General features: G+C 51.1%; 1 protein-coding gene across 2 annotated transcripts in view; it reads left to right on the forward strand.

Moving 5' to 3' along the window:
- The window catches only part of WDR27 (WD repeat domain 27), a 142082-nt gene that overhangs the window by 14056 nt on the left and 102830 nt on the right, over positions 1-25196 (forward strand). For both annotated transcript variants that reach the window (XM_058671000.1, XM_058671490.1), the window contains exons 3-13: positions 460-601; positions 3175-3299; positions 9296-9409; positions 10740-10791; positions 13929-13999; positions 14441-14561; positions 21373-21484; positions 23286-23395; positions 24254-24321; positions 24567-24688; positions 25054-25127. In XM_058671000.1, coding sequence (XP_058526983.1) covers positions 460-601; positions 3175-3299; positions 9296-9409; positions 10740-10791; positions 13929-13999; positions 14441-14561; positions 21373-21484; positions 23286-23395; positions 24254-24321; positions 24567-24688; positions 25054-25127 — 1111 coding nt within the window. The remainder of the gene's footprint in view (positions 1-459; positions 602-3174; positions 3300-9295; positions 9410-10739; positions 10792-13928; positions 14000-14440; positions 14562-21372; positions 21485-23285; positions 23396-24253; positions 24322-24566; positions 24689-25053; positions 25128-25196) is intronic.

Below are 25196 nucleotides of genomic sequence, written 5' to 3' on the forward strand. Positions count from 1 at the left end.
TGGTTTGTTTTGTTTTTCACCTATTTTTTTTTTTAAGATTTATTTATTTTATTACAGTCAGATATACAGAGAGGAGGAGAGACAGAGAGGAAGATCTTCCGTCCGATGATTCACTCCCCAAGTGAGCCGCAACGGGCCAGTGCGCGCCGATCCGAAGCTGATCCGATGCCGAGAACCTCTTCCGGGTCTCCCACGCGGGTGCAGTGTCCCAAAGCCTTGGGCCGTCCTCGACTGCTTTCCCAGGCCACAAGCAGGGAGCTGGATGGGAAGTGGAGCTGCCGGGATTAGAACCGGCGCCCATATGGGATCCCGGGGCGTTCAAGGCGAGGACCTTCGCCGCTAGGCCATGCCGCCGGGCCCAGCCTATTCCATTTTTAGGATTGAGGCTATGTTGTCACACTTTGTGGATTTGAAGTCTTGTCCATCCTCCACACCTTTGGTGTCTGTGAACTTTTTCAGCTTCTGACCTTACATGGACACCGTCAGTCTATCACGGCCCTAGCGTTTGGGAACACAGTGGACCCCCTCCTGCTCTGCTCCACGTCCCTGGATTGTGTTGTGGTGTGGAACCTGGACACATGCAGAAAGAAGATGCTGCAAGGTAAATGGTAATGTTCAGTGTGTTTTTTAAAATGTACAAAGGGAATAATTCATGTTCAAATATACCTGATAATACAAATGTGTGTCTGGGATCCTTTTTTCTTTAAAAAAAATATTTATTTTTACTTGAGAGGCAGAGTTAGAGAGAGGGTGAGCCACTGGTCTACTCCTCAGAGGGCAACAGTGACTAGAGCCGGCTGATCTGAAGCCAGGAGCCAGGAGCTTCCTCTGTGTCTCCCACGTGAGTGCAGGGGCCCAGGCATCAATAGAGCTGGATGGGAAGTGGAGCAGCTGGCACTCAGACCTGTGCCCACGGGGGTTGCTGGCATTGCAGGTGGAGAATAGGCCTTCTGTGTCACCATGCCAGTCTCCGATGTCCTTTCTCACTCTTTCAAGCCTGAGTGCAGAACTCTGGGCACGATGCTCTGTATGGCAAACATCCCAAACTGTTGCAACTGATTCTCTTTCCTGCATGCAAAGCTGGCATGGATATTACAACTGTTATTTTTTATGTTCTGATATATTTTATACACAGTGAATTTTGAAAAGCTATAAGACATTAGGAAAACTATGAGAAATTGAGACATCTCTTTACCCAGCGAGTGTTTGTGGGACCCCTGCCACGTTTTAGGTGAACCATAGGCATTTATTTCCGCCCTCTGTGGAATGAAAAGAAATCTATTTTTATTTGTTTATTTATTTGAAAGGTAGCTGGGCAGAGAATTTTCCAGCTCCTGGCTCATTCCCTAAGGAGCTCCGTGTGGATTTGCCAAGGATTTTGGGCTGTCATCTGTTGCCTCAGCAGAGAGTCTGTTAGCAGGGGGCTGCTGTCAGACGTGGGTGTGGGATTCCAGTCCAGAGCCCACTGTGCTAAACCTGCTGGAGTTGGTAGGATGCTTGGTTAGATGGGACTGACACTTGGAGAATGGTGCTGAGAATCTGTAGGTTTACTCTCACAGTGTGCCTTGTGGCCATCTAGTGTGTGCCATGCACCTCATTTAGTCTGTGTATGGCTGTCATGTTGGCACATGCCTCCGGTGTCTGTGCACATAGTGGCCAGTGTGGGCAACCACACTCCCTGACTGTAAGTTGCTCCTGAGACCGCCCAGTCTGCAGCTCTGGCACAGTCACGTGCCCCTGAAATTGTCCCTCCTTTAGGGCTGGTGCTGACTAGGGCTTCCGCCTGGACATGGAGAATTATATGTGGCCAGTGGCCTCCACAGTGCCATGTCAGGACACTGGTGGACACCTGCCACTGCTCTCTTATTTCTTAATGCTGCAATGTGGCATTTTTTTTAAAGATTTATTTATTTTTATTACAAAGTCAGATATACAAAGAGGAGGAGAGACAGAGAGGAAGATCTTCTGTCCGATGATTCACTCTCCAAGTGACCACAATGGCCGGTGCTGCACCGATCCGAAGCTGGGAACCAGGAACCTCTTCCGGGTCTCCCACGCGGGTGCAGGGTCCCAAAGCTTTGGGCCATCCTCAACTGCTTTTCCAGGGCACAAGCAGGGAGCTGGATGGGAAGTGGAACTTCTGGGATTAGAACCAGTGCCCATATGGGATCCGGGCATTCAAGGCAAGGACTTTAGCCACTAGGCCACGCCGCTGGGCCCGGAAGGTGGGCTTTTCAAATTCTTTTGTGTCAGCACCCCACTCTTCACGCTGCACCCCATTGCTGGTTTGGCTTCTAGCAACATCCAAATGCCCACATATGGTAGCTGCCTATCCCTGGTTCTTGCTGAGCCTTGGCCTCAGACTTCCACTTAAAACCTACCTGACTCCATCCACCTTCTTGGGATGGACTCCCTCTTGCCATCTTCCCAGGATGTCCACTGTGCCGTTCATCAGCACACCTTGTCTGCCTTGCCGTCAGAATGCATGTGGAGTTTGAGAGGTTCACATGTGCCCGAGGCTGCCACCCACACCCTGGCCCCAAGCTAGCACTTGGTTCTGAATGCAGCCACCAGGGATTCCTTTTGATTTAGCTCAGTGTGATGAGCTCATGCCTTTGTGAGGGCTCTTCCTCCTCACACAGAGCTGGAGCCAAGATCCCTGGGCCCCATGCAGCCTAGGGACACTCCAGCTGTGATGCTGCCCTAAGGCCTTTGCACTTGGGGCTCCATGGCAGTCAGGGCTGCTGGTGGGCCTGCCAGGTCCTCAGGACTGCCCAAAGGCTCCTTTGCTGTGGGCCTTTACGGCTTCTCTTGCACCCATACCTCCTTTCCTGGTTTGTTTTGGTCCACAGTGCTTGTGTCAGTGTAGACTGACACAACAAGTCATGAGACTTGTTGATTTTGGTCTTCGGTACCTCACTGCCCCTTGCGTGATTATTGGAAAGAGGCTTGGCATAATGTCAGCTTGTGCTGCTGCCTGCTCACCTCTTTCGCACAGGTCCTGGATTCTGATGTTTTCAGAGCTATTTGAGTGTTCTCAGCGCTCTCAAAGAACCAAAGTCAAGTGCGAGCCCACTGTAGTTTTGAAAGTGAATTGCATGGTCAGCACCTCTGCTCACAGTGATGAATGTTCAGTGAGCCTGACAGCTAACATGAATCTGGAACTTGTTCTAGGACGGACTCCTCAAGGGACTGTCTTGGGCACCTGTCTGGGAACGGTCCTGTGTGTAAGATTTGGTCTGGAGGATCACATGGTGGCAATGGGTGCTGGGAACACAATATTGGTGCAGGATGCCAAGGTAAGACCTAGTTTGCCATGCTATTTGTTCTTTTTTGCTCTCCCTTTTAACAGTATGTTTAATTTTAAGACATTTGGAAAACCAAAGGAAAATTTATCTTGCACCTGGGAAGTCCCTGGAATCAGATACTGTGGTTTATGTTAGTCATAATAACTGTACTTGAAGTGTGGGTGTTGGAGATGGTTGTAAACAGTTCTAGAATAATACTGAGTTATTGGGTCTTCTGTTTTAGAGATCTCTCCGCGGCCCTTCTAGCACAGTGCTACTGTTGGACTCCTTCGTCTACATTTTTTTTTTTGGTCAAGAATCAGACTTGTCTCACTTCCTTGTTTTTTGAAGTTTATTTAGGCGAAAGGCAGAGAAGACAGACAGAGAGGGTGCTTGTCCATCCAGTGGCCACAATAGCTAGGCTGGGTATGTTGAAGCCCGGAGCCAGGAATTCCCATCTGGGACTCCCATATGGGACTCCCAAATAGCTGAGTTCTCATCATGGGCCCTCAGGGAACACTTAGCAGGAAGCTGGATTGCAAGTAGAGGTGGAACTCTGGGCTCAGGCCCTGGGATACAGAATGGGGGGGTACCATGTGGTACCCCAACTTCACGCCAAACAGCTTGCTTTACTTTTTTTTAAAATTATTTTTTGACAATCTTGACGTAATTAGGGTAAAAAGGTTCAATCGCTAGAGGAATATGGGCAAGACAATTAGTTCCATATTGTTTCCTTAATATATCTGATGTAAAAGGGGGATATTGAGGGAGAAGCCCCACCCAGTTTCCCACCCACCCCAGGTCCCGCATGTGGGGCATGCTCTGAGATACCTGCTCAAGTGGTTTTGATAGTTCAGCGGTTCTGAATTGCTGCCACTCTCACCACCCCAAGCACGATGAGGTCATTGAAGAATCCACTGATTGACATAGTCCATCATAGAGTCTCCGTTTGCCCAGTTTTTCACTGCCAACATATAGCTGAGTTGGTTGTTTGACTTGTTCTGTCCTCTGTCTTTTCGTGGTTAGGGTTCTGAGTCCGGAAGCTCAATTGTGGAGATCCCCAAAGAAACTTTGTCTGAGGTGTTCCCAGACCAGATTCTTGTATGTACTAGCAAGCACAGGGCCCAGCACAGTCCATTGCCCCGATCAGCTGGTGGTTGCAGTTGCTGGGTTGGTTCTGTTTCCATCCCTGTCTTCCACTGGAACCAATGGGTGTTGCAGTCCAGCCTGGTTCTGCCCAGCACATACAAAGCCCTCACACAAACCAATGTGGGCTTCAGCCTAGTCGGAGCAACCCACAATAACCCCCACCAGGCCCGCCCCCTGCCCTGCTTGCCAGTATGTGTAACAGACTAGTCCAGTCTGTTCCTCATCCCATTCTGCTCTCATACATGTCAATGGGTATTAAAACCTTGTTCCATCTAAGCAGCTCCACTATCCAGCCCACACACATGCTGGTGGGTGCCTTTCTGACTAGTCACCCCAGCCAGTGGAGGTGGTAATCCAAGAGGGAGGAGCCCACTATTTCCCTCCCAGGCCACTCCCACTCCCAGATTATGCGTTCTCCAGGTGGTTCTGTGGTTTAACTTGACAGAACTAACCCCCAGTGCCAGCTTCTGCCAGCTGATGCTGCGGCTAAGCCCCCACCAACCCTCACCCACTCCAATTGTAGATTGCACCAGTAGGAACAATCAGCTCAGCCTGGTTTTTCCCTGATCTGGTCCACATGAGGCGCACAGGTGCTGTAGCCCTGCCTAGTCTGGTCTGTCCCCATTCAGCTCACGCTCTCCAGTGTGAGTAGCTGTCCAGCAAGGGAACCACCCCTTATTCCCCTGCTGGCTCTGCCCCTCCCTTCCTGATTCTCACGTGTGCTGGTTGGGTGCTGCGGTCACATCTGGCACAGGCAACCTCACTTTGGCATTCTGTGTTGTGTACTGCTTTTGTCGTGATCAAACCCAGCCCGACCCACACTCTGCTCAGGTGTTCGGATTTGCCAGTGGATGACGTGAACTGATTCAACCTGGTCTGTCCCCGACCCATGCCAGATGTATGCCAGTGGGACACTTTCCATGACCTCTTCTGGGCTGTTTCCTTCCATGCTTCTTGCACTTACTTGCAGGGTCTGTGTCCTGCCAGAGGAGTTGCCCAGGCTCCTCCATCAGAATCTCTCCGAGTGCCAGATTTCGCGCATACCGGTGGGTCCATGAGCCAGCACTACTCAGTCCACCTCCTGTCCTAGCAGGAACAGTGGTTTTTCTTAACTGGCCTTCAACCCATTCTGGTTCTTGCTGTTGGATGTTTGAGCCCAGCCATGGCTCGTCCATATCCACATATAGCTCATACATGGATCAGTTGGGGTTGAGACCTAGCCTAGTCTGTCCCACATCTACCCTGGTCCTGCAGAACACCAGAAGGTGTTGCAATCTGACCAGGCCTGGTGTATCAAGTCCCAGACTACAACTGTAACCTGATCAGAACACAGCCCCATTCCAGCTCGTGCGCCCCTAAGTGGGAACCTCCACCCAGCTAGGGTTTCCCCTTAGCTCCCCAACCGGGCCTGTTCCCAGCCAGTGTTCAGCTTGCCAGTGGTTGCTCTGACTCAGCTTGGCACAGCCCGTCACCTGTCGCGACCCCTGCCTTAGACACTGTGGCTCAGCGTCTGTGGCTCACGCAGACCAGTAGGTGCAAGAACCTAGCTGGGCATGTCTTGTGCTCCATCCTGGTTTCTGATTTACTTGTGGGCTGAAGTTTGCTCAGTACTGCCCAGTGCACCCGTTCCATCGCCTTTTCATACACTGACGAGCAATTGGAGCTGCTTTGCCCAGCTTGTCCGACCCCCAGGTCTGGACCACCTGTTCACCAGTGGGAGCTATGACTCGCCAGGGGAGTTTCCAAAGTTTCTCTCCTTGATCCCCTCCCAGACCCAGTTCTCATACATGCCATTGGGTTTTAGGCCAGTGCCTGGCATAGTCTGGCCTTCCTTTTGGCCTTGTGTGAGCTGGTGAACATTGCAGCCCGGCCCACCCCACACCCTATTCAGGATGCACATTCGGGTGCTGCTGCCTTGACCAGTCCAGACTGTTGTTGGTTCTTTAATCTGTGATTGATGGCAGGCTCCTTGGTCACACCTAGTTTAGTTCATCACCACTCCATCTCTTGAAGTAAACTCTGGGGCTAGATTTTCCATAGGGTTTGACCCACACATACCCCACACAATCTTCCTCCTGGATATGGTTCTCTAGCGTGTTTGTTGATGGCATGGCCCTGAGCTTGCTTCACTTAAATTACCTAATTGGGAATAGCTGAAAGTGGCACTCCTTCCAGGTTGTGAAACTGTCATTCTTGCATTTATTGGAAATTACATCTTCAAACAATGTTTGGCCTAATTCTGAAATTGAAACTCACAACACTAGGACAAAATCATCAGTGAGGGTACAGGCAGACTCAGTGTGTGTGTGAGACCTCAGTGAGGGCAAAGGCAGACTCAGTGTTTGTGTGTGAGACATTCAGTGAGGGCACAGGTATACTCAGTGTGTGTGTGTGTGTGTGTGACACTCAGTGAGGGTACAGGCAGTGTGTGTGTGACACTAGTGAGGGTACAGGCAGACTGTGTGTGTGTGTGTGTGTGTGTGAGACAGGGTACGGGCCGACTCAGTGTGTGTGTGTGTGTGGCACTCAGTGAGGGCACAGGCCGACTCAGTGTGTGTAACCTGCTTCAGTTGGTCTGTGGCAGACACCCCCTTAGCCTGGGTAGGAGACAGAGACGCTGTAATACTCGCGCGTTCCTCGGGAAGCCTGCTAGCTGAGATTTTGTGCAGGCTTCCCCTGTGAACTAATCACTCAAATGGAATGAATAGTATTACCTGAGGTAAAACTTAACTGGATAAATTAGGAAGACAGTTGCTTCTGTGAGTGTTGGAGGAAGATCCTGGGCAGGGGCCAGGTCGCAGCCATACTCTAGCAGGTTTGTTTGCATAGAGCGAGCTGCTGTGAGCCTCACCAGCTCCCTTGTGGGTCTGTAGGATGGTTTATTAATGAGAAGCACTTGGACAGAATGCGTGACAGTGCTACCCGGCCACCGGGCAGAGCTGCCACTAGATGGCAGTCTTAAGCAGGACACTCAGCAAGTAAACATGAGCTCCTCCAGTTTGATCAATGACTGTGGAGTCCTTTCTGTAAGGGTACTTTATAGTCAACGTGAAAACAGCCATAGAATGTCACAGTGTTCAGATTGTCATTCTGTCTTATTTGTGGAGTTGGGAAGGAATGAGAACACCCGCCAGTCTGATAGCCATTGCTGCGTTTCATTTTAGCAATATGATGCTGAGTGGTATAATACACTCTGTATTCTGAGTTGTGGCTATCAACGAGTGTATGCTCTTTTATGAAAGCCAGGCTATCTGGGTAGGTGTTTGGGTTCAGTGGGTTAAGCTGTTTTGTGGTAACCTGGTTCCAAATCAGAGTGCCTGGTTCGAGTCTGACTCTACGTCCGATCTAGTTTCTTGCTAATGCAGGACATCATTTGAACTAGCAAATTAAGGCTCCAGTCCCTGTGTCCTGCCGCTCACATGGTGGACACAGGTGGAGTTCTGGGCTCATGGCTTTGGTGAAGCCATCCAGCTTTTGTGGCAACTGGGGAGAGAAACAACCAATGGAAGGCCCATCTCTCTTTCACTCTCTCACCCTCCCCATCTCTCTCTCACTCTATCTTTCAAACAAGTAATAAAAATGAATAAACTTACAAAAAAGGTCTTTGAGAGTTGTTAGTTATCTAAATTAAGTACCTGTAATTCTCTGTATGTTACTTTTCTTGTTAAAACTTAATACTGGGGCCCAGTGGCGTGGCCTAGAGGCTAAAGTCCTCGCCTTGAACGCCCCGGGATCCCATATGGGCGCCGGTTCTAATCCCGGCAGCTCCACTTCCCATCCAGCTCCCTGCTTGTGGCCTGGGAAGGCAGTTGAGGACGGCCCAAGGCTTTGGGACACTGCACCCGCGTAGGAGACCCTGAAGAGGTTCCAGGTTCCCGGCATCGGATTGGCGCGTACCGGCCCGTTGCGGCTCACTTGGGGAGTGAATCATCGGATGGAAGATCTTCCTCTCTGTCTCTCCTCCTCTCTGTATATCTGACTTTGTAATAAAAATAAACAAATCTTTAAAAAAAAAACCTTAATACTGAAAGTTCAAGGAAAATGCCCCGCCCCACAGGACCCTGGAATCCCACTGGGGGTACTCAAAGGATGGGGACTGTGACTCGACGGTCCCTGCACGATGACTTCCCGGGTGCTGGTGGACTGCAAGGAGGGACAGACAAGCTATTAGCAGCTGTTAGCACACGGTCTTGCTAAGATGAGTCCTCATTTGTAGAGTGGACATGGTGGAACGCAGCATGGGCGCATTCTGGTTGATGGAGGAAGGGGTTACTGCCTACCTAGAAGGCAAGGGGAAATGATTGACTGGCTGGGGGACAGGGGAAGACACTGGGATTGCTGGAGGAAGGCGGAGGGACTGACTGACTCCCTGGAGCCTAAGGGAAGATAGGTTCTGATGAAGTGAAAAGTGGGAATCACTAACTTAGAGGCCGGGGAGAAAACAAGGTGCATTCTAGCAGACGCAGAAAGGCACTGGAGGGCAGCTACGTTCTCATGGATGAAGGAACGGATCACCTGCCTGCCTGCTTACGTGTGGCCAGATGTGCCCGTCCTCTGCCTTCCTCTCAGGGCTGCCTGGCTTTCCAGAGCAGAGACAGAGCTCCGTGGGGGAGTGTGAACGAGGCTGGGTGGTAGTCTTGTCCAGGGTCAGCCTCGGTGAGTTCTGTCTCTGATGCTGGTGCTGTCCCTGTGACTCAGGCATCGAGGTTCAGCTTCTGGTTTTATAAAGATGGTTCCAGATTTGAAAGAGCTAATTATGGAAAAAGAATCTCTTAATAGGAACCTTGTGCTGTGATGTGCATGTAACCTTGAGTGTATTGACAGACAACTCTGAGTAAGCTTCCTTCCAATTCTCTTAGGATCAGTGTGTCATCGGAGAACTGCAGGGCCATGCTGGCCCGGTGACTGCTCTGGAGTTCTGTCCTTGGCAAGCGGATGTGATCATTTCGGTGTCTGAGGACAGAAGCTTTAAGGTGAGGGGTGGGCACTGGACACCTGACACAATGGTTTGTGCTAATTGCCCGTAATGTTTAAGAGGCTCATTTGTTTGAGAGGGAGGGAGAAAAAGAGATTCTGACTGCTGGTTTATTTCCTGTAAGCCTCCACAGCTCAGTGTGAGTTAGGCTGCTACACAGAGTCCAGAACTCAATCTAGATTACCTGTGTGGGTGCCAAGAACCTGAAGCTTGAGCCATCATGGGAGGGTGGCATCAGGAGTGCTGCTGGGGCTGAAACCAAGCCCTCTCCTGGGGATGCAGGTGCTTGTAACACAGGCCACAGCTCTGTGAGCAGCCCTGTGCTGTGGGGGCAGGTGTCTATGCTGGGCCACAGCTCTGTGAGCAGCCCTGTGCTGTGGGGGCAGGTGTCTATGCTGGGCCACAGCTCTGTGAGCAGCCCTGTGCTTTGGGGGCAGGTGTCTGTAACACTGGCCACAGCTCTGTGAGCAGCCCTGTGCTGTGGGGGCAGGTTTGGTGTGGTTGCCTGGCTGGACACTGCATTCTCACATTGCTTGACATCAACAGCACGGCCCATCCACAGACTCACATTCAAGAGCTCCGTGGCTCCGTGTGCTGTTCACAGTGGCTCACATGCAGCTTCCCAACAGTTAACCATAACTGAGGAGTCTTCCTCAGAATTAACCCTCTGAGCTCCATGTTAACTACTTACTATTCGACTGAAGAAGAGGGCGTTATACCCTCAGGATGATGGCCAGAAGAGGGAGGCTGTGAAAATGTTGCCTTTGTCGTTTGGACATTTCCACCTGGTCTCTCCCTGAAGCCATAGTAAGGGTGTTGGATCTCCCTGCTGGCACAGCGGGGTGCACTGTGGTGAACTCGGGACACATTCATCAGCAGCTGCTGGAGGGGTCGGCTGTGTGTGCTTCGCCGATGGTGCCTGTTGCTGCATGGTGCGTCTCTGACGTTGTGTTGGTTTTTGGAGCTGAGCCTGCAGGTGGGGATTGAGTGTCTCCTGGAAAGGAGCATGGCCTGCCGCCTGGGGGCGGGGCTGTCTCTCAGTTGATCTCGACAGCTTCTAACCTTGTCCTATCTCTGTGTCTTCTGGTTTCTTTTAAATCCATATGTGGTTATTTCTGGAAGTGTTACTTTTTGTTTTTTTCTATGATTTTGCCATCTCTTATTGTGTTTCCATAGTTTTATCATTTGTATAATGCTTATTTCATTATTTTCTCTTTTAGTTAGCCATTCACATAAGATCAGTCTGTGATTAGATAGGATTTTTGTTCAAGCTATAGTGAGAATGGCATATTTGCACCTGTCCTAAAGAGTCCTGTGTTTGTTTGAAGGTCTGGGACCTGTCTCGTGGTTCATTACTGTATAGCTCATGTGTGCTCACAGGTAAGCTGGAGGCCTCTCCTGGGATTGGGCCCTGGGTGACCTGTGCTCTCTGTGCACCTGTTCACCAGGGAGACACCCCCGGGCCCTAAGGCAGCATCTCCATTCCCATCTGCACATGGGAAGAGTTCACTTAATAGCTACTGTCTTTGACAGTTTTCACTTAAAATTCAGCAGCTGGTTGGAATCCCAGCCTGGTTGTTCCCAGGAAGAGTGTGATTCCCGGTGCTCCTTTGTTGGACGAGCAGTGGGTGGATTCACACAGCTCACTCTGCTCCAGCTGTGCTGCTGGGGGTCACAGAGCTGCTCCTGTCCGCATGTGAGGGTGCCCGGTGTTTCCTGTGCACGGGTGGGTATTGGGAGGGCAGTGGGTAGATTCACACAGCCCACTCCAGCTGTGCTTCTGAGGGGGTCACAGAGCTGTTGCCTGTCCACAGGTGAGGGGCATCTGGTGTCTCCTGCACACAGGTGGGTGCTGAGAGGGCAGTAGATGGACTCATAGAGCCCACTCTGCTCCAGCTGTGCTTCTGAGGGGGTCACAGAGCTGCTCCTGTCCGCATGTGAGGGTGCCCGGCGTCTCCTGCGCACGGGTGGGTATTGGGAGGGCAGTGGGTAGATTCACACAGCCCACTCCAGCTGTGCTTCTGAGGGGGTCACAGAGCTGCTCCTGTCCACATGTGAGGGTGCCCGGTGTCTCCTGCGCACGGGTGGGTGCTGGGAGTGTTGCCCTCTGACCCAGGTTACCTGCAGCCCAGGCCTCCTTCTCGCTGGCCTGCTGGTACTGGCATCTGGTTTACTTGTCCCATGTATGCACTGTTTCTCCGTGGAAGGGTAGATTAGTGTGGATGGTTCTTTTCTTGGGCTGAGTGACAGGGATATGCCACTGGAAGATCCTGGGTGACCCGGGAGGGTTATCTTTTCAGCAAGATTCAAAGCAATTAATTTTCCATTTGTAGAATATGGTATTTTAATAACTTGAATACATCTGCCAATCTCAAGATTAAAGCAAATTTCTTTGAAGTATGCTGGCATTATCACTCAAAAATTAATAAAGTTGTTTTTGGATGTTTTTCCATGTTCACTTATTTCTCTTTCTAAATTTGTGACAATTTTGAGAAAAATTTAAATGAAATGATATAGTCTTTTGAAAAGATTTATCTGAAAGAGTTGCAGAGAGAGATGAACACAGGTACACACAGACCATCCATCTGCTTACTCCCAGACGTCAACAGTGGCCAGGTTGAGCCAGGCCAAAGCCAGAAACCAGGGGCTTCACCCAGGACTCCCATGTGGATATAGGTGCCAAACACTTGGGCCGTCTTCTGCTGCTTTGCTCAGGATATTAATGTCGCTGAATCACAGGTGGAGCATCGAGGCCACAAACTGGTGTCCGTGTGGGATGTGGCATTGCAAATGGTGGCTTTCTGTGCTGTGCCACAGTGTTGGCCCCAACAATCTTCAAAAAAATTTTTAATTTTTTTGAAAGGCACAGAAGTAGGGAGAAGAAAATTTCTGTCTGCTTTCCAGATGCCTTCAGCAGCCTCAGCTGGGCCAGGCTGAAGCCAGGGAACAGAAATCAGTGTGGTCTCCTGTGTGGGTATTTGAACCCCCTCTGCTGCTTCCCAGGGTACACCTGTGCAGCAAGTGGATCAGCAGTGCAGTGCTGGAAGTCAAGTCACGTAATTGGATGTGGGATATATGTATCTGAATCCGTGACCTAACCAGTGTGCTATGTGGATGGCCCTGGGCAACATTTTCTTTTTTTAAAGCCGCTTGGCTACTACATCTGCTGGTGTTATCCTAGCTGGCTCAGAGATGGTTTGACTCCTGGCACCTACGCTGGCCTATCTGTGGCTCCAGGGCACACAAAGGTAGATTTGACAGGAACCACTGATGGGTGAATGACATTCACAGCCACTGGGAACTTTAAAAAAAAATTTAAAAAGATGTATTTATTTTTATTTGAAAGACAGATCAGATTTATGCAGAGAAGGAGTGATGGAGAAAGAAATTTTCCTTCTGTTGGTTCACTCCCTAAATGACCACAAGAGCCTAGCCAATCTGAAGCCAGGAGCCAGGAGCCAGGAGCTTTTTCTGGGTCTCCTTCGTGGATGCAGGGTCCTAAGGCTTTGGCTCATCCTTTACTGTTTTCCTAGGCCACAAGCAGGGAGCTGGATGGGAAGTGGAGCAGCTGGGTTATAAACTGGCACCCATAAGGGATGCTGGCACTTGCAAGGTGAGCATTCAGTCATTGAACCATCACACTGGGCCCCATTGGGTGTTTTTTCTTTGGGGCAACTGCATCATCTTTCTCATGCTCATGAGGTTCTTAGACTTTTTATTCATTTACAGTTTTCTTTTTTTTTTTTGGCAAAGAAGTAGTTTCAAAATAGTTTAAACCTAGTTTAAACTTGACTGCAAGACATATTGAGTGGAGCTGGCGTTATAATGCAGTGGGTTTAGCTATCACCTGTGACACTGGCACCACATGTGAAGTGCTGATTGCAGTCCCAGCAGCTCCACTTGTGCTGGTGGCCAAAGAAAAGCAGCAGCAAATCGCCCAAGCGCTTGGGTTCCTGCCCCGTGTGGGAAACATGGGTGAACCTGCTACATGTGCCTGAGCGCGGTGATGGGGAGAGAGCCAGCAGACTGCTGACCGCCTTTTCTCTGTCCGTCCCTCCCCCTCACTGTAGCTCTGCCTTTCAAATAGAAGAAATCTTTAGCAAGAGAGATGTTATGAGTAAAATGGGTAACTTGTACAAACATTTATTTATTTTCAGTGCAAAGGCAGATTTACAGAGAGGAGATAAAGATGCTCTGTCTGTTGGCTCACTCCCCAAGCAACCACATGGCCAGAGCCAAGCTGATCTGAAGCCAAGAGCCAGGAGCCTCCTCCGGGTCTCCCATGTTGGTGCAGGGTCCCAAGGCTTTGGGCCATTCCCACTACTTTCCCACGTCACAAACAGGGAGCTGGATGGAAAGTGGAGCAGCTGGGACATGAACCAGCTCCTATATGGGATCCCAGTGGTTGCAAGGCGAAGATTTAGCCACTAGTCACCCTCCTGGGCCCCAGTGGATATTTTTTAGCATCAGAGATGACAGGCACTCATGGAGCTCCGTGTTCTCTGCTCTTTGCCCAGCGTGTCCTCTCCTGAGCTTGTTCCTGGATGCAGACAGCGAGCAGCTTGTCACCGGCTCAGCTGATGGCCAGGTGAGAGACCTGTGGCTGGGAAACTTGTGGTACTCACTGGGTTCCCTTTGTGCAGGAGCAGTGAGTGAGTGAACGTGTGTTCTAGAAGCTGGGTAAGAGGTTCTGCAAGTCACCAGGGCGTGCGGGTGCCAGCACCAGAAGACATGGAACAGGAGGAGGAGAGTTGTGTCAGGTTACTTCACGGATGAAGTCGGATGAAGTCGCTGTGGACTTGCAGCTGTGTTAGTGGAGACATTTCCTGCAAAGCTGCGTCAGGACCTGGAGGACACACTGTGGCCTTAACCCCGTGTGGAGAGGCTGGGCGTGGGCTGTTGGAGACCGTGTGCACTGAACACCAGCTGGGGAGGGGTTTGCACAGCAGCGTCAGAGGCAGAGATGCCTGCGGGTACCACGCGGGATGCTGCCAAGTGAGCCGTGTGTGCCCTGGGTCTTCTCTTGCAGCTGTGGGTCTTCAGTTTGGCAGAAAGACATCATTACCGCCACGTTGCCCGTGTCAACCTGAGGAAGAAGAGGGAGGTGTTCTACGCTCGAAGACTGTGGCCTGGGCTGCACTGCCTGTCCGGTATGTTGTTCAGCTTCCCTTCCAGCACTGTCTGTCTCCATATCCCAGGGCCCTTGCAGTGTACAGTGGAGGGGACACTGAGAACGACCAGGGTGTGTCTGCAAACAGCCAGTGTCCTGGCAGGTCATGTGAGGCACAGAGCAGTGTGGACCAAGCAGATCCAGGCATGAGGGGTGTGAGGTAGGGTGTGGGGAGCAAGCATACTCAGCCTGCTACTCAGGGAACACGTGCCCTGCTGTGCAGGTGCAGTCCTGCCCTCCCCTTGCAGGTGGCTGCCTGGTCCCCTGCTGCCCCTGGCGCCCTGACTGTGCCTCAGCCCTGCTGGGAGCCCTGCTGGTTCCTGTGGGGAGTTTTGTGATCACAGGGGACGTCTTTGCTTCCTGCTCAGTCTTCTTGCAGTGTTTTTACAGTTGGCTTCATGGGATTTCTTTCTGTGTGAGGCTGGAGATTAACCTGTTCTAATAGGTCAGTTGTTTTTAATGTCTTAGCCCCCGGCTCTCATCTCTGTGTTTATACCTACTGATTACGAGCGTAACTATTTTGTTTAAGATTTGTGTATTTTTATTTGAACGGCAGAGAGCGAGCGAGAGTGAGAGCGAGCGCTTCTACCCACTGGTTCACTCCGTAAATGGTCATAAAGGTTGGAGCTGGGCAGATCCAAAGCCAGGAGCCTGGAAGCTTCTTCCAGGTTTCTCTTGTAGGTACAGGGTCCCAAGACTTTTGAGCTATCCTCCACTGCTTTCCCAGGCCACGGGCAGGGAGCTGGATGGGAAGTGGGGCTGCCAGGTCTTCCACTGTGCCCATTTGGGATGTCTGCCTTGCAGGCAGAGGCTTAATGTACTATAGCACCACACTTTCCCCTGCTGTTGTTAATTCTTAAATGCGTTTCAGGAAACATGAACTTAACATTTTGGTAAACCATTTCTTTTCTACTACCCTCTAGTGTTATATTGGGAATTCCATTCCTCAGACATAACACAGGTGTATGTGGTTTTAATCCTGTTTTCTATTATGGGTAAGCCCATGACTTTTATTTTTCAATTCTTTAAAAAAATTGTATTGATTTTTAGACAGTTGGCCAGGGTGGAAAGATCAAGGATTAAGGGAAACTGGGTGTGATCATTGGTTCTTCCTCCTGTATCTGGGGGAAAGGGAGAGACAAGGGGAGGAGCTGCACCCAGCCCCTCAACTGCCCCAGAACCCAGGGATGGGGAACAGCCGCCTGATGTCATGCAAGGGTCCCCAATGTGGAGCATGCTCTGAGAGTTCCACTCAAGTGATTTTGATAGTTTTGAAGTGCTGTTGATGTCAACAGTCCAAGGATGAAGAAATCCTTCCAAGGTCCATTTGCTGACATAGTCTACCATAGAATCTCCATTCACCCAGATATTTGCTGTCGACGTCCAGTGGCTGGGGTGGTTGACCAATTTTTTTCTGATTTTTTTCCTCCACTATCGTACCAGACATCCTCTGCAGGCCCCAATGGACTGCCATATTCTCCATATGCATCTGGATGTGCCATCCATTGCTCTGTCTTAGCCACTGAGGAGGCTCAGTTCTGACATGTACACTCCACAGTCAGACCACAGATCCTGCAATTCTCCCCATAGTTGGAGTTCTGAGTCCAGCAGTTCAATCAGGCATATCCCCAAAGAAACCTCATCTGAGGTGATCCCAGGCATTATTCTTGTGTGTACTTGCTGGTACAGGGTCAGTCTCAATCCGTCACTCACATCAGCCTACACACACACTGCTGGTTGCAGTTGCTGGGTCAGTTCTATCTCCAGCCGCATCTCTTATGTAAACCAGTGTATGCTAAGGTCCAGCCCAACCCTGCCAACAACATACTCGGTTCTCACGCACACCAGCAGGAACTATAGCCTAGTTGGAGTGACCCCCAATTACGCCCCCCAAGTCCTGCCCCCAGCTCTGGTTCCTATGCATGCCAGTATGTGCAGCCAATGGTCTAGTCTGTCCCATAGCCCATTCAGCTCTCATACGTATCAATGGGTGTTGGAGCCTAGCTCAACCCTAGGGACCACCTTATCTAGCCCACACTCATGCCGGCACGTGCCACCACCTCTCTAGCCAAGCCTTCCTCCAGCCCTGGTTCTCATGCTCACCAGTGGGAGCTGCAGCCCATCAGAGAGATGCCCACAGTTTCCCTATTGGGCCCCCTCCCAGCCCCAGATCTTGCACTCTGCAGATGATTCTGCAGTTTAGCTTGGCAGGATTTGTCCCCATTCGCAGTACTTGCTGCACTGATGCTGCGGCAAAGCTGAACTAGCCTGCACCTACCCTGGCCTGTGCCTGCACCAGTGGATATAGTCGGTTAGCCCAGCCTGGCTCTACCCCCAAGGCAGTTCACATGCAGGCCAACAGGTGTTATAGCGCTATCCAGCCTGGTTTGCTCCCAGTTCCGGTTCTCATGCTCACCAGTGGGAGCAGTGGCCCACCAGTGGGAACCCAGGGGCTCCACAGCTCCCCTAGTGGGCTTGTATACCCCTCCCCATTAATCTCACATGCACTGGTGGGTGCTGCAGCCCAGTCTAGCATGACCCACTTCACCTTGTCATTGCCGGCAGGTGCTATAACCTAGTCTGGCCTGGTCTGTCCCAAGTCCCAGTTGAAGCTGGTGGGTGCTGCAGCCCAGCCCTGGCCCTAATGTGAACTGGCTGGTGTTGTGGCCTGACTCGACCTGTCCTGCACCCGTCCTGGTTCTCAGATCTGCCAGTGGGTGTTATAAGCTGGCCCAGCCTGGCCTACCCTCATACCTGAACCACATGTATGCCGGCAGATGCTGTAACCTGTTCTGCCCTGGGCTGCTCCCAGCCTTGGTTCCTGTGCTCACCTGCGGGACTGAATCCTGACAAAAGAGTTCCCCAAGTTCCTCTGTCAGGTCTCATTCCAGTGGCAAATCTTTGGCCCAGAATGACTTAGTCCACCTCCTGTCCCAGCAGGAACAGTGGCCTTGCCCCATCTGACCCATATCCATTCCAGTTCTTACTATTGGTTACCACAGCCCAGCCACACCTGGTCTATGCTCAGACCCACCTCTTGTGTGGTTAGGCAGGTACAGAGACCTAGCCCAGCTTGTCTTACCCCTACCCTGGCTCTTGCTAGCACCAGTGGGTGCTGGAGTCTAATCTAGTCTGACACACCCCAGACCCAGTCCACACCCATATTGAGGGACACTGCCCCCATTCTGGCTCTCGTGCTCACCAGAGGAAGCCACAGCACAGCAGGTGTGTCCCCTTAACTCTCCAACCTGACCTGTTCCCAGGTACAGATCTTGTGTATGCCTGTGGTTGCTCTGAACCAGCTCAGCACAGTTTATTCCTCATCTTGGCCTTTGCCATGGGATGCTGTGGCCTGGCCTGGCCTGATCCACCCCTAGTCCCAACTCTGGCTGTTGGGTTCTATAGCCTAGTCCTGCCCAGTCTGTCCCAATCCCTGGCGCATACAAACTGATAGATGTGATAACCTAGCCCCACATGCCCTGCACTCCAACCTGGCTCCTGCACATGCCAGTGGGCTAAGATTTGACCTGGTCCTGCCAGAACCAACACACACACTTATGGGTGAAGCTACCTTGCCCGTCCTAACCAACATCTAGGCTCACCAGTGGGACCTACATCTCACCAGGGGAGTTTTCCAGTTTTCTCCACCAGGCCCACTCCCAGACCCACTCCCAGACCCAGATCTCACATGTGTTGGTGGGTGCTAGATCCTTACCCATCATAGTCTGTCCTCTCCATCCAGGCCTTTCTGTGAGCTGGTGGATTTTGCTGCCTGTCCTGCCCTACACCCTATTCTTGGGTATGCCAGTGGGTGCTGTAGCCTGGACCAGCCCAACCTGATCCCAACCCCCGGTACCCATGAGTGTTGGAAGGTTCCATGGTCATGCCTATCTCAGGCCATTGCCACGCTCAGCTCTTAAGCAAACCATTGGAAATTGCAGTTCCACAGGGGTGGGCTCACATATCTCCCACAGAATCTGCCCCCAGACCTGGTTCTCTCACTTGCTGGTTAGTGGCATGGCCTAGCCTAGCATTACAGCCTCCTGTTCCGGCTGTCACGGGAGGGTGCTGTGATCTGGGCCTGCTAGATAGGCCTCCAGCTCTAGCTTTAGTGTGTGCTGATGAGTTGTGGCTGGCAGTGATTCATTCTGCTGGCCTAGCTCACATCTCCCATGTGGGTTGGTGCATTGGTCTGACCCATAGTGGTCCTCCAGCATCCTCTCTCCAAACTGCTGAGTCTCAGCACTGCTGCTTACCTGCAAGTACAGTGGCCTTGGTGAAGCCTTTCAGAAGACATTCCTCGCCTGTAACATACTTCCTCAGCAGTCTTGCTCCTACACATATTCTTATCCCCTTCCCTGATCAATCCACAGACCAAGCACGTGGGGGAAATTCCCAGGCTCGCTCCACCTGCCTGCACATGAGCCACCAGGTCCTGGCACGCCCCTGCAGATGCCATCCCCCAGGCTCCCCAGAGGCACATCTCGCCAGGCTGGTGCACAAGGGGCAGCCTGGGCTCGCTCCATTCATTATGTTATGTATCTGGAGGTAAAGAGACTGAAAAAAGAGACAGCTCCCATCTGCTAGGCTGGGCTAGGCCAAATCCAGGGTCTAGGAATACATCACTCCCTTCCTCCGTGTGCATCCAGGTGGAGCTGGAGTGGCATTTGAGCCAGGACTCAAGCCCAGTGCTCTTAAGAATGTAGGTGCCCTGGGCCCAGCATGATAGTGTAGTGGCTAAAGTCCTCGCCTTGCACACGCCGGGATCCCATATTGGCGCTGGTTCTAATCCCAGTGCCCCTGCTTCCCATCCAGCTCCCTGCTTGTGGCCTGGGAAAGCAGTCGATAATGGCCCAAAGTCTTAGGACCCTGCACCTGTGTGGGAGACCCAGAAGAGCTCCTGGCTCCTGGCTCCTGGCTTCAGACTGGCTCGGCTCCAGCCATTGCTGTCACTTGGGGAGTGAACCATCAGGTGGAAGATCTTCCTCTCTCTCTTCTCCTCTCTGTATGTCTGACTAGCCAATAAAAACAAATCTTAAAAAAAAAAAAAAAAAAGGATGTAGGTGCCGCATGCTCCAATGCTCCACACAGACATCTCCAAGGTGTAGGTTTTTTTTTTTTTTCATATTCATGGTTATGATTTACTCCATTAAAATCAAGCACAAACCGTAAAGGAAATGGCTGTATAAGGTAGAGTTTGTGAGGAAACATTTGCAAACTTCCAGTTGTCTTCTTCCATCAGAGTTACAGGGCGACTTGTGACAGTGCCTACAAGGCTCACCAAGGGGGAGTTTTCTTGTAGGCTTGTGTGCAAGCAAAGGGTGTCTGTCTGTGATACAAGTCCTTCCAGTGGGCACCCCAGTCACATGTGCTGCAAGAGTCAAGATCGGCAAAGAAACTCCCCAAGCAAGATGTTCTCAGGGTTTAGAGCATGTTCCCTGGAACCCCAAGGTCAGTCTTAGTGTGAAGTATTTGGACACTCCCTACATTGAAAACTTTCTCTTTACTGTATGGCTGTTTAATTCCACAGCATGAAAATGTCCTAAAGGAATGAGGGATCATCACTGTGGTATAGTGATACTATAGTGAGAGCTGCCAGTGATAACAGCATTCCTACATGGGCACTAATTCATGGTCGGCTTCAGTTCTGATCCAGCTCCCTGCTAATGGTTTGGGAAAAACAGTAGAATGGCCCAAGGGCTTGGGCCCCTGTCACCCACATGGGAGACCTGGATGAAGCTCCTGGCTCTTAGCTCCAGCCTGGCTTAGTTGTGGCATTTCAGCCACTTGATGGAGCAGTTGAAAGAGCTCTCTGTCTCTCTCTTTCTCTCTTCCTCTGTGTGTAACTTTGACTTTCAAATGGATAAATTAGAAAAGATGATTAGAATGATCCCGTGTCCATTTCTGAGCCATCATGAGAAGTGGTTAGACTGGCATTCCTAAGTCATCATAAGAGATGGCTAGAGGATCCTGACTACATCCTAAGCCACTGTGGGGATTAGATTGAGTTCCTGGCACCCAGTTTCCACTATGCCCATCTTAGCCACTTGGGGAGCACTCTCTGTGTGTCCCCCTGTGTCTCTGCTCTCTAAACATCTCCACTAACACACCTGCCAGCATAAGTCACTTGTCTGTAAGGTGTGTAGACTGCAGGGAGCTGACGGTGGGCTCTGTCATTCCTGCTTTGGCTTCTGTTGTGAGGGAAGCAGACGAGGGTCTTGTGTCTTTGAGCATGACATGTAGATAAAGTATCGCAGAGGAAGAGGACTTACTAGCAAAGTGAAGTTCACACTCAGGAGGGAGTGCAGCATGCTCCTTCTGACTGTCTCAGTTTAGGAATATATCGAATACTGAATTCCATTGTGTTACTCGTTGGCCTTCAAAAACTGAAAAAGTTGTCTTCAATTTCTTTGAGGAGCAGAGACAGAGACAGACACACACACACACACACACACACACACACACACACACACACACAATCTTCCCTCTGCTGATTTATTCCCCAAATATCCACAATACACAGGGCTTGGCTAAGCAAAGCCAGGAGCCAGGTCCTCCCTCTGGGTTTCCCACATGGGTGGCAGGGACCCAAGTCATTGAGCCCCTCTGAGTGTGCATTGACCAGAACCTGGATGTGAAGCTGAGCATACGGCTCTGGTCAGGCGCTTGGGTACACAGTGCAGGCGTCCCAGCTGGCTTCTTAAACCCACTAGGCGCCCTCTTGCACTGTTTGCCTGTGAAGTTGGTGGGTAGTGTTACTCTCACCTCTCATTAGTGATTCCTTTCCTTAGAAGATCTTCCCTCCACCAAGCACCTGGGGGGAGAAGAGGTTGAAGTGACGCTTCCCATCCTGAGCCTTGCACACTGTGACCTCTCAGCCATCTTGAGTTCTGACTGCAGTTGGTAAGTATGATGAGCCTGGCCAAAGCCAGAGAAAGAAAGCCTCTTAAATGGCTTAAATGGCCAGTCAGTTCTTTTAAGCATGACTAAGATGACATTCATGGCTAACCCTGATTGTCCTCGTTGTGCCCTTTAGTTAAGTCTTTCATGTGGTAAAAGTGGGGTCAGTTATGTCCAAGAATGGACCTTGAGGAGAGGAATGCTGCATCTACTCCAGCTAAGGTTGGATGGGAAGAATGATGGCCTGTATGCAAACCTGGGTTGGAGGCCATGTGCCCAAGTCTGGCCTGGCACACCTTGGCAGAGCCTTGTCAGGTTGTTTGCTAACAGCTCCAGCAATCACACCTCTAGTTGTCTTCATGTTGCTGCTGTCATGGGCCTGTGGGTTTATTGTATTAGAAATACAGCTGGCAGCATCTTTTAAGTGCAGTGGCTGCAGCATAAAAGAAAAGCACACTCACCAAAGCCAGGTGTTCACTTGAGAAGAACACTCATCCCAGCTGAGACATTGACCTGAGGGAGATGGTCACCCGAGGGAAACGCCCTACCTGAGGGAGAACTCACCTGAGGGAGATGGTCTCCTGAGGAAGGTGCTCACCTGAGTTTAGATGTTCACCTGAGGGAGGTGCTCACCTGAGTGAGACACTCACCTGAGGGAGATACTCAGCTGACACTCACCTGAGGGAGATACTCAGCTGACACTCACCTGAGGGAGATTCTCGCTTGAGGGAGACACTCATCTGAGCTGACACTCACCTGAGGGAGACGCTCACCTGAGTGAGACACTCACCTGAGCGGACGTTCTGAGGGAGACACCTGAGTTGAGATGTTCACCTGAGCTGACACTCACCTGAGGGAGATGCTCACCTGAGCTGAGATGCTCACTTGAGGGAAACGCTCACCTGAGGGAGATGCTCATGTGAGTTGAGATGTTCACCTAAGCTGACACTCACCTGAGGGATCCTGCGTCACCTCATACCCTGAGTTGAGCGGAGGGACTACGGTTACAAAAAAGACAACAAGCAGTGGGTCATTCTTGTAAAGAGAATGCCGTTTAATTGAAGTTGGCCTGCCTCTTTAATAGTCTGCCTAGTTTCTCCCAGTATTTTCCCAATGCTCAAGCAACTCTAAAGTTCCCCCGGGGGCATCTTAAAAAAGGGGAAGCAGAGAAGAGGGAACTTGCGGTCAAGCCAGGAGCTAAATGCAGGGAGACCCTCAGCTGATGGAGATGCTCACCTGAGTGGGACACTCACCTGAGGGAGACACTCATCTGAGCTGACACTCATCTGAGGGAGATGGTCGCTTGAGGGAGATGCTCACCTGAGCTGAGATGTTCACCTGAGGGAGACGCTCACCTGAGTTGAGATGTTCACCTGAGCCGACACTCACTCAGGGAGATGCTCACCCGAGCTGTCCCTCACCAGAGGGTGATACTCACCTGAGCTGAGATGCTCACTTGAGGGAGATACTCACCTGAGTGCTGACCTCATAAAGGGTGCAGATTCTTTGGGCACCTCCAAAGGCAGTGAGTTCCCTACAGACCAGGGTGGAGCTGGGCCAGGTGTGTCTGGCTGTGGCCATTTTGAGTTAGTTGTGTTCAGTAGACGGTGGATATCCGGAAATCCAACATTGAGGTCAGAACATACAAGTCCTGAGAGCCACCCAGGGGTGTGGCAAACAGACGGCCCCCTTAGGGCCCCACAGCCACTCAGGTGTATCTGCGGGTGGACACCTGGCAGGTGCCCAGTGGGATGCCCGGCCTGGCCGTGAGGAGTCTGGCCAGCAGGATGCTCTTCCCTCTTAGTGCCAGCCTCTCTGCCGAGCGCACCAGGTGCTTGTGGATTGGGAGCTCTGCTGGCTTGTTCCTGCTTAACCTGGCGAACCTGGAGCTGGAAGCTCTCTTACAGTACAAGGGTAAGATCGTGAATTCAGACCATCTTTGCTGTAAGCCACATACGGCTGTAGTACTTTTCCCTGGCTGGTGTATGGGTTGGTGAAAATTGTGGTGTAGAAATCTTGTCACTTAGATTTGAGGACAAGAGCTGTTTAGCTATTAGTGGCAGATGCCTTATGCCATGGTGCTTGTCTGCTGTGGCTCTTCACCTTGTATGTGTCAGGCATACCCAACGGCGTTTCCTGCCACTATCACCCCTTATTTCTGTGGGACACCCATCTCTGCTCCAGACATCCTTGCGAGCTCCCCTTCCTCAGATGTCTCGGCTTGAGCCGAGGCCCTCTCCACTCTGGTCCTCTCCCCTGGTGTGTCATGAGCAGCAATGCAGGAGCAGTTACCCCAGCTTACCTGCTTCCCCCGGCAGATGTTCTAGCACTGAGTAGTCCACTAGAATTCAGTTTCTCCTCTTCCCTTGTCATGGTCTCCCAGGTGGTCTCCAGTTCCTGCTGGAAGTCCAGGAGCTACCTGGATTCTCACTGCAAATTTGATGGCATTGTTGCCCTTGGCCTTCAGAGGCTCCTGGTATTTGCTCATGACGCTTGGTCCTGCCTGGGTCTCACTCAGGTGGAGTGCTCTGGTCAGGCGCCTGCTTGTGGGGCTCCCGTGTCACAGGTTCTTGTGGGAAAACTGTCTTCAGCCCTGCACCACTTACTCACTTAGGTTTTCATTCTTGTGCTGATGTTCAGCTGCACAAGAAAAGGGGCCCACCTCCCAGCAAGGTCCCTAGTGCTGTGCCTGGTGCATCGTGGGTGCTTGGATGGGGCTGTGGGAGTCGGCAAATGCTCATCTCTTAGATGTGTCTGTTTGTGTTTCTGGAGATTTCAGGAGTCTCAGCATTCAGGTTGCTGGTTCATGTTCTGTGACAAGTGGAGCCTCTGGTCTCAAGGTCAGTCATTAGCTGCTTCCCATGGTAGAGCTGAGGCACACCCATCCTTTAGCACAGTAGTCTAACAGCCTGCCAAGCAGTGAGGTGTTACACATGAAGAAGTGCTTTTGTCTGCCATACAACACCGAGCAGCTGCCGTCCCAACCAGGTGGAGTGACTGAGCGTGAGTGAAGCCTGCTTGTAGCTGCACCTGTGTCCTGTTGGTCAGCAATGTGACACTCATCCTGTGGCTCTGTTCCTCACAGGCACTTTGCCTGCTCACCTCCTTGTTTGGAAACCAGATTGCTGTGCTGGAGATTGACCTGGCAGCCCTGGCGAGGGCACAGTGGAGCTTGGCCGAGGGGTGGGGTCTCTCCGTGTTGGCCAGGTACAGTCTTCTCCCCATAGTATTCTTATGGCTGGTCCTCAGTTCAAAGCATTCTGCTGGCCTTTGATTATTGAGAAATGTAAGTCGACTCCCAACTACACCACCTGAATCCACCTCCGAATGTTTCAGAGTGGATTTCAGTGCAAAATACTGGTTTAATTAATGGAAATTGTAAAATGGCACTGTAATTAAAGTACATTAGCTTTTCTGTTGCCAGAGTAAGAGTAAGCTGGATAATTTCCTATCCAAATATTGTCTGTCCACATCACTTGACTTGATTGCTATGATTACCTTTAAGTGTGTGTTTCCTGGAGATGACTCTGTCTTGCAATTGTTCTCACATTGTGGCTTTGCTTTCATTTTAGCTCCTGTGTCCTGCCGACATCTCCGCTCCATCTTGGAACTATTCAGGGAAAAAGTGCTAGTCAAAAGCAAACTGGTAAGAACAGGAAAGCTGTAAACTCGGGACCTTCACCTTGCAGTCAGTGTCTGTGCAGCCCCGTGAAGG

The sequence above is a fragment of the Ochotona princeps genome, chromosome 1, assembly GCF_030435755.1.
Source record: "Ochotona princeps isolate mOchPri1 chromosome 1, mOchPri1.hap1, whole genome shotgun sequence".
NCBI classification, from domain to species: domain Eukaryota; kingdom Metazoa; phylum Chordata; class Mammalia; order Lagomorpha; family Ochotonidae; genus Ochotona; species Ochotona princeps.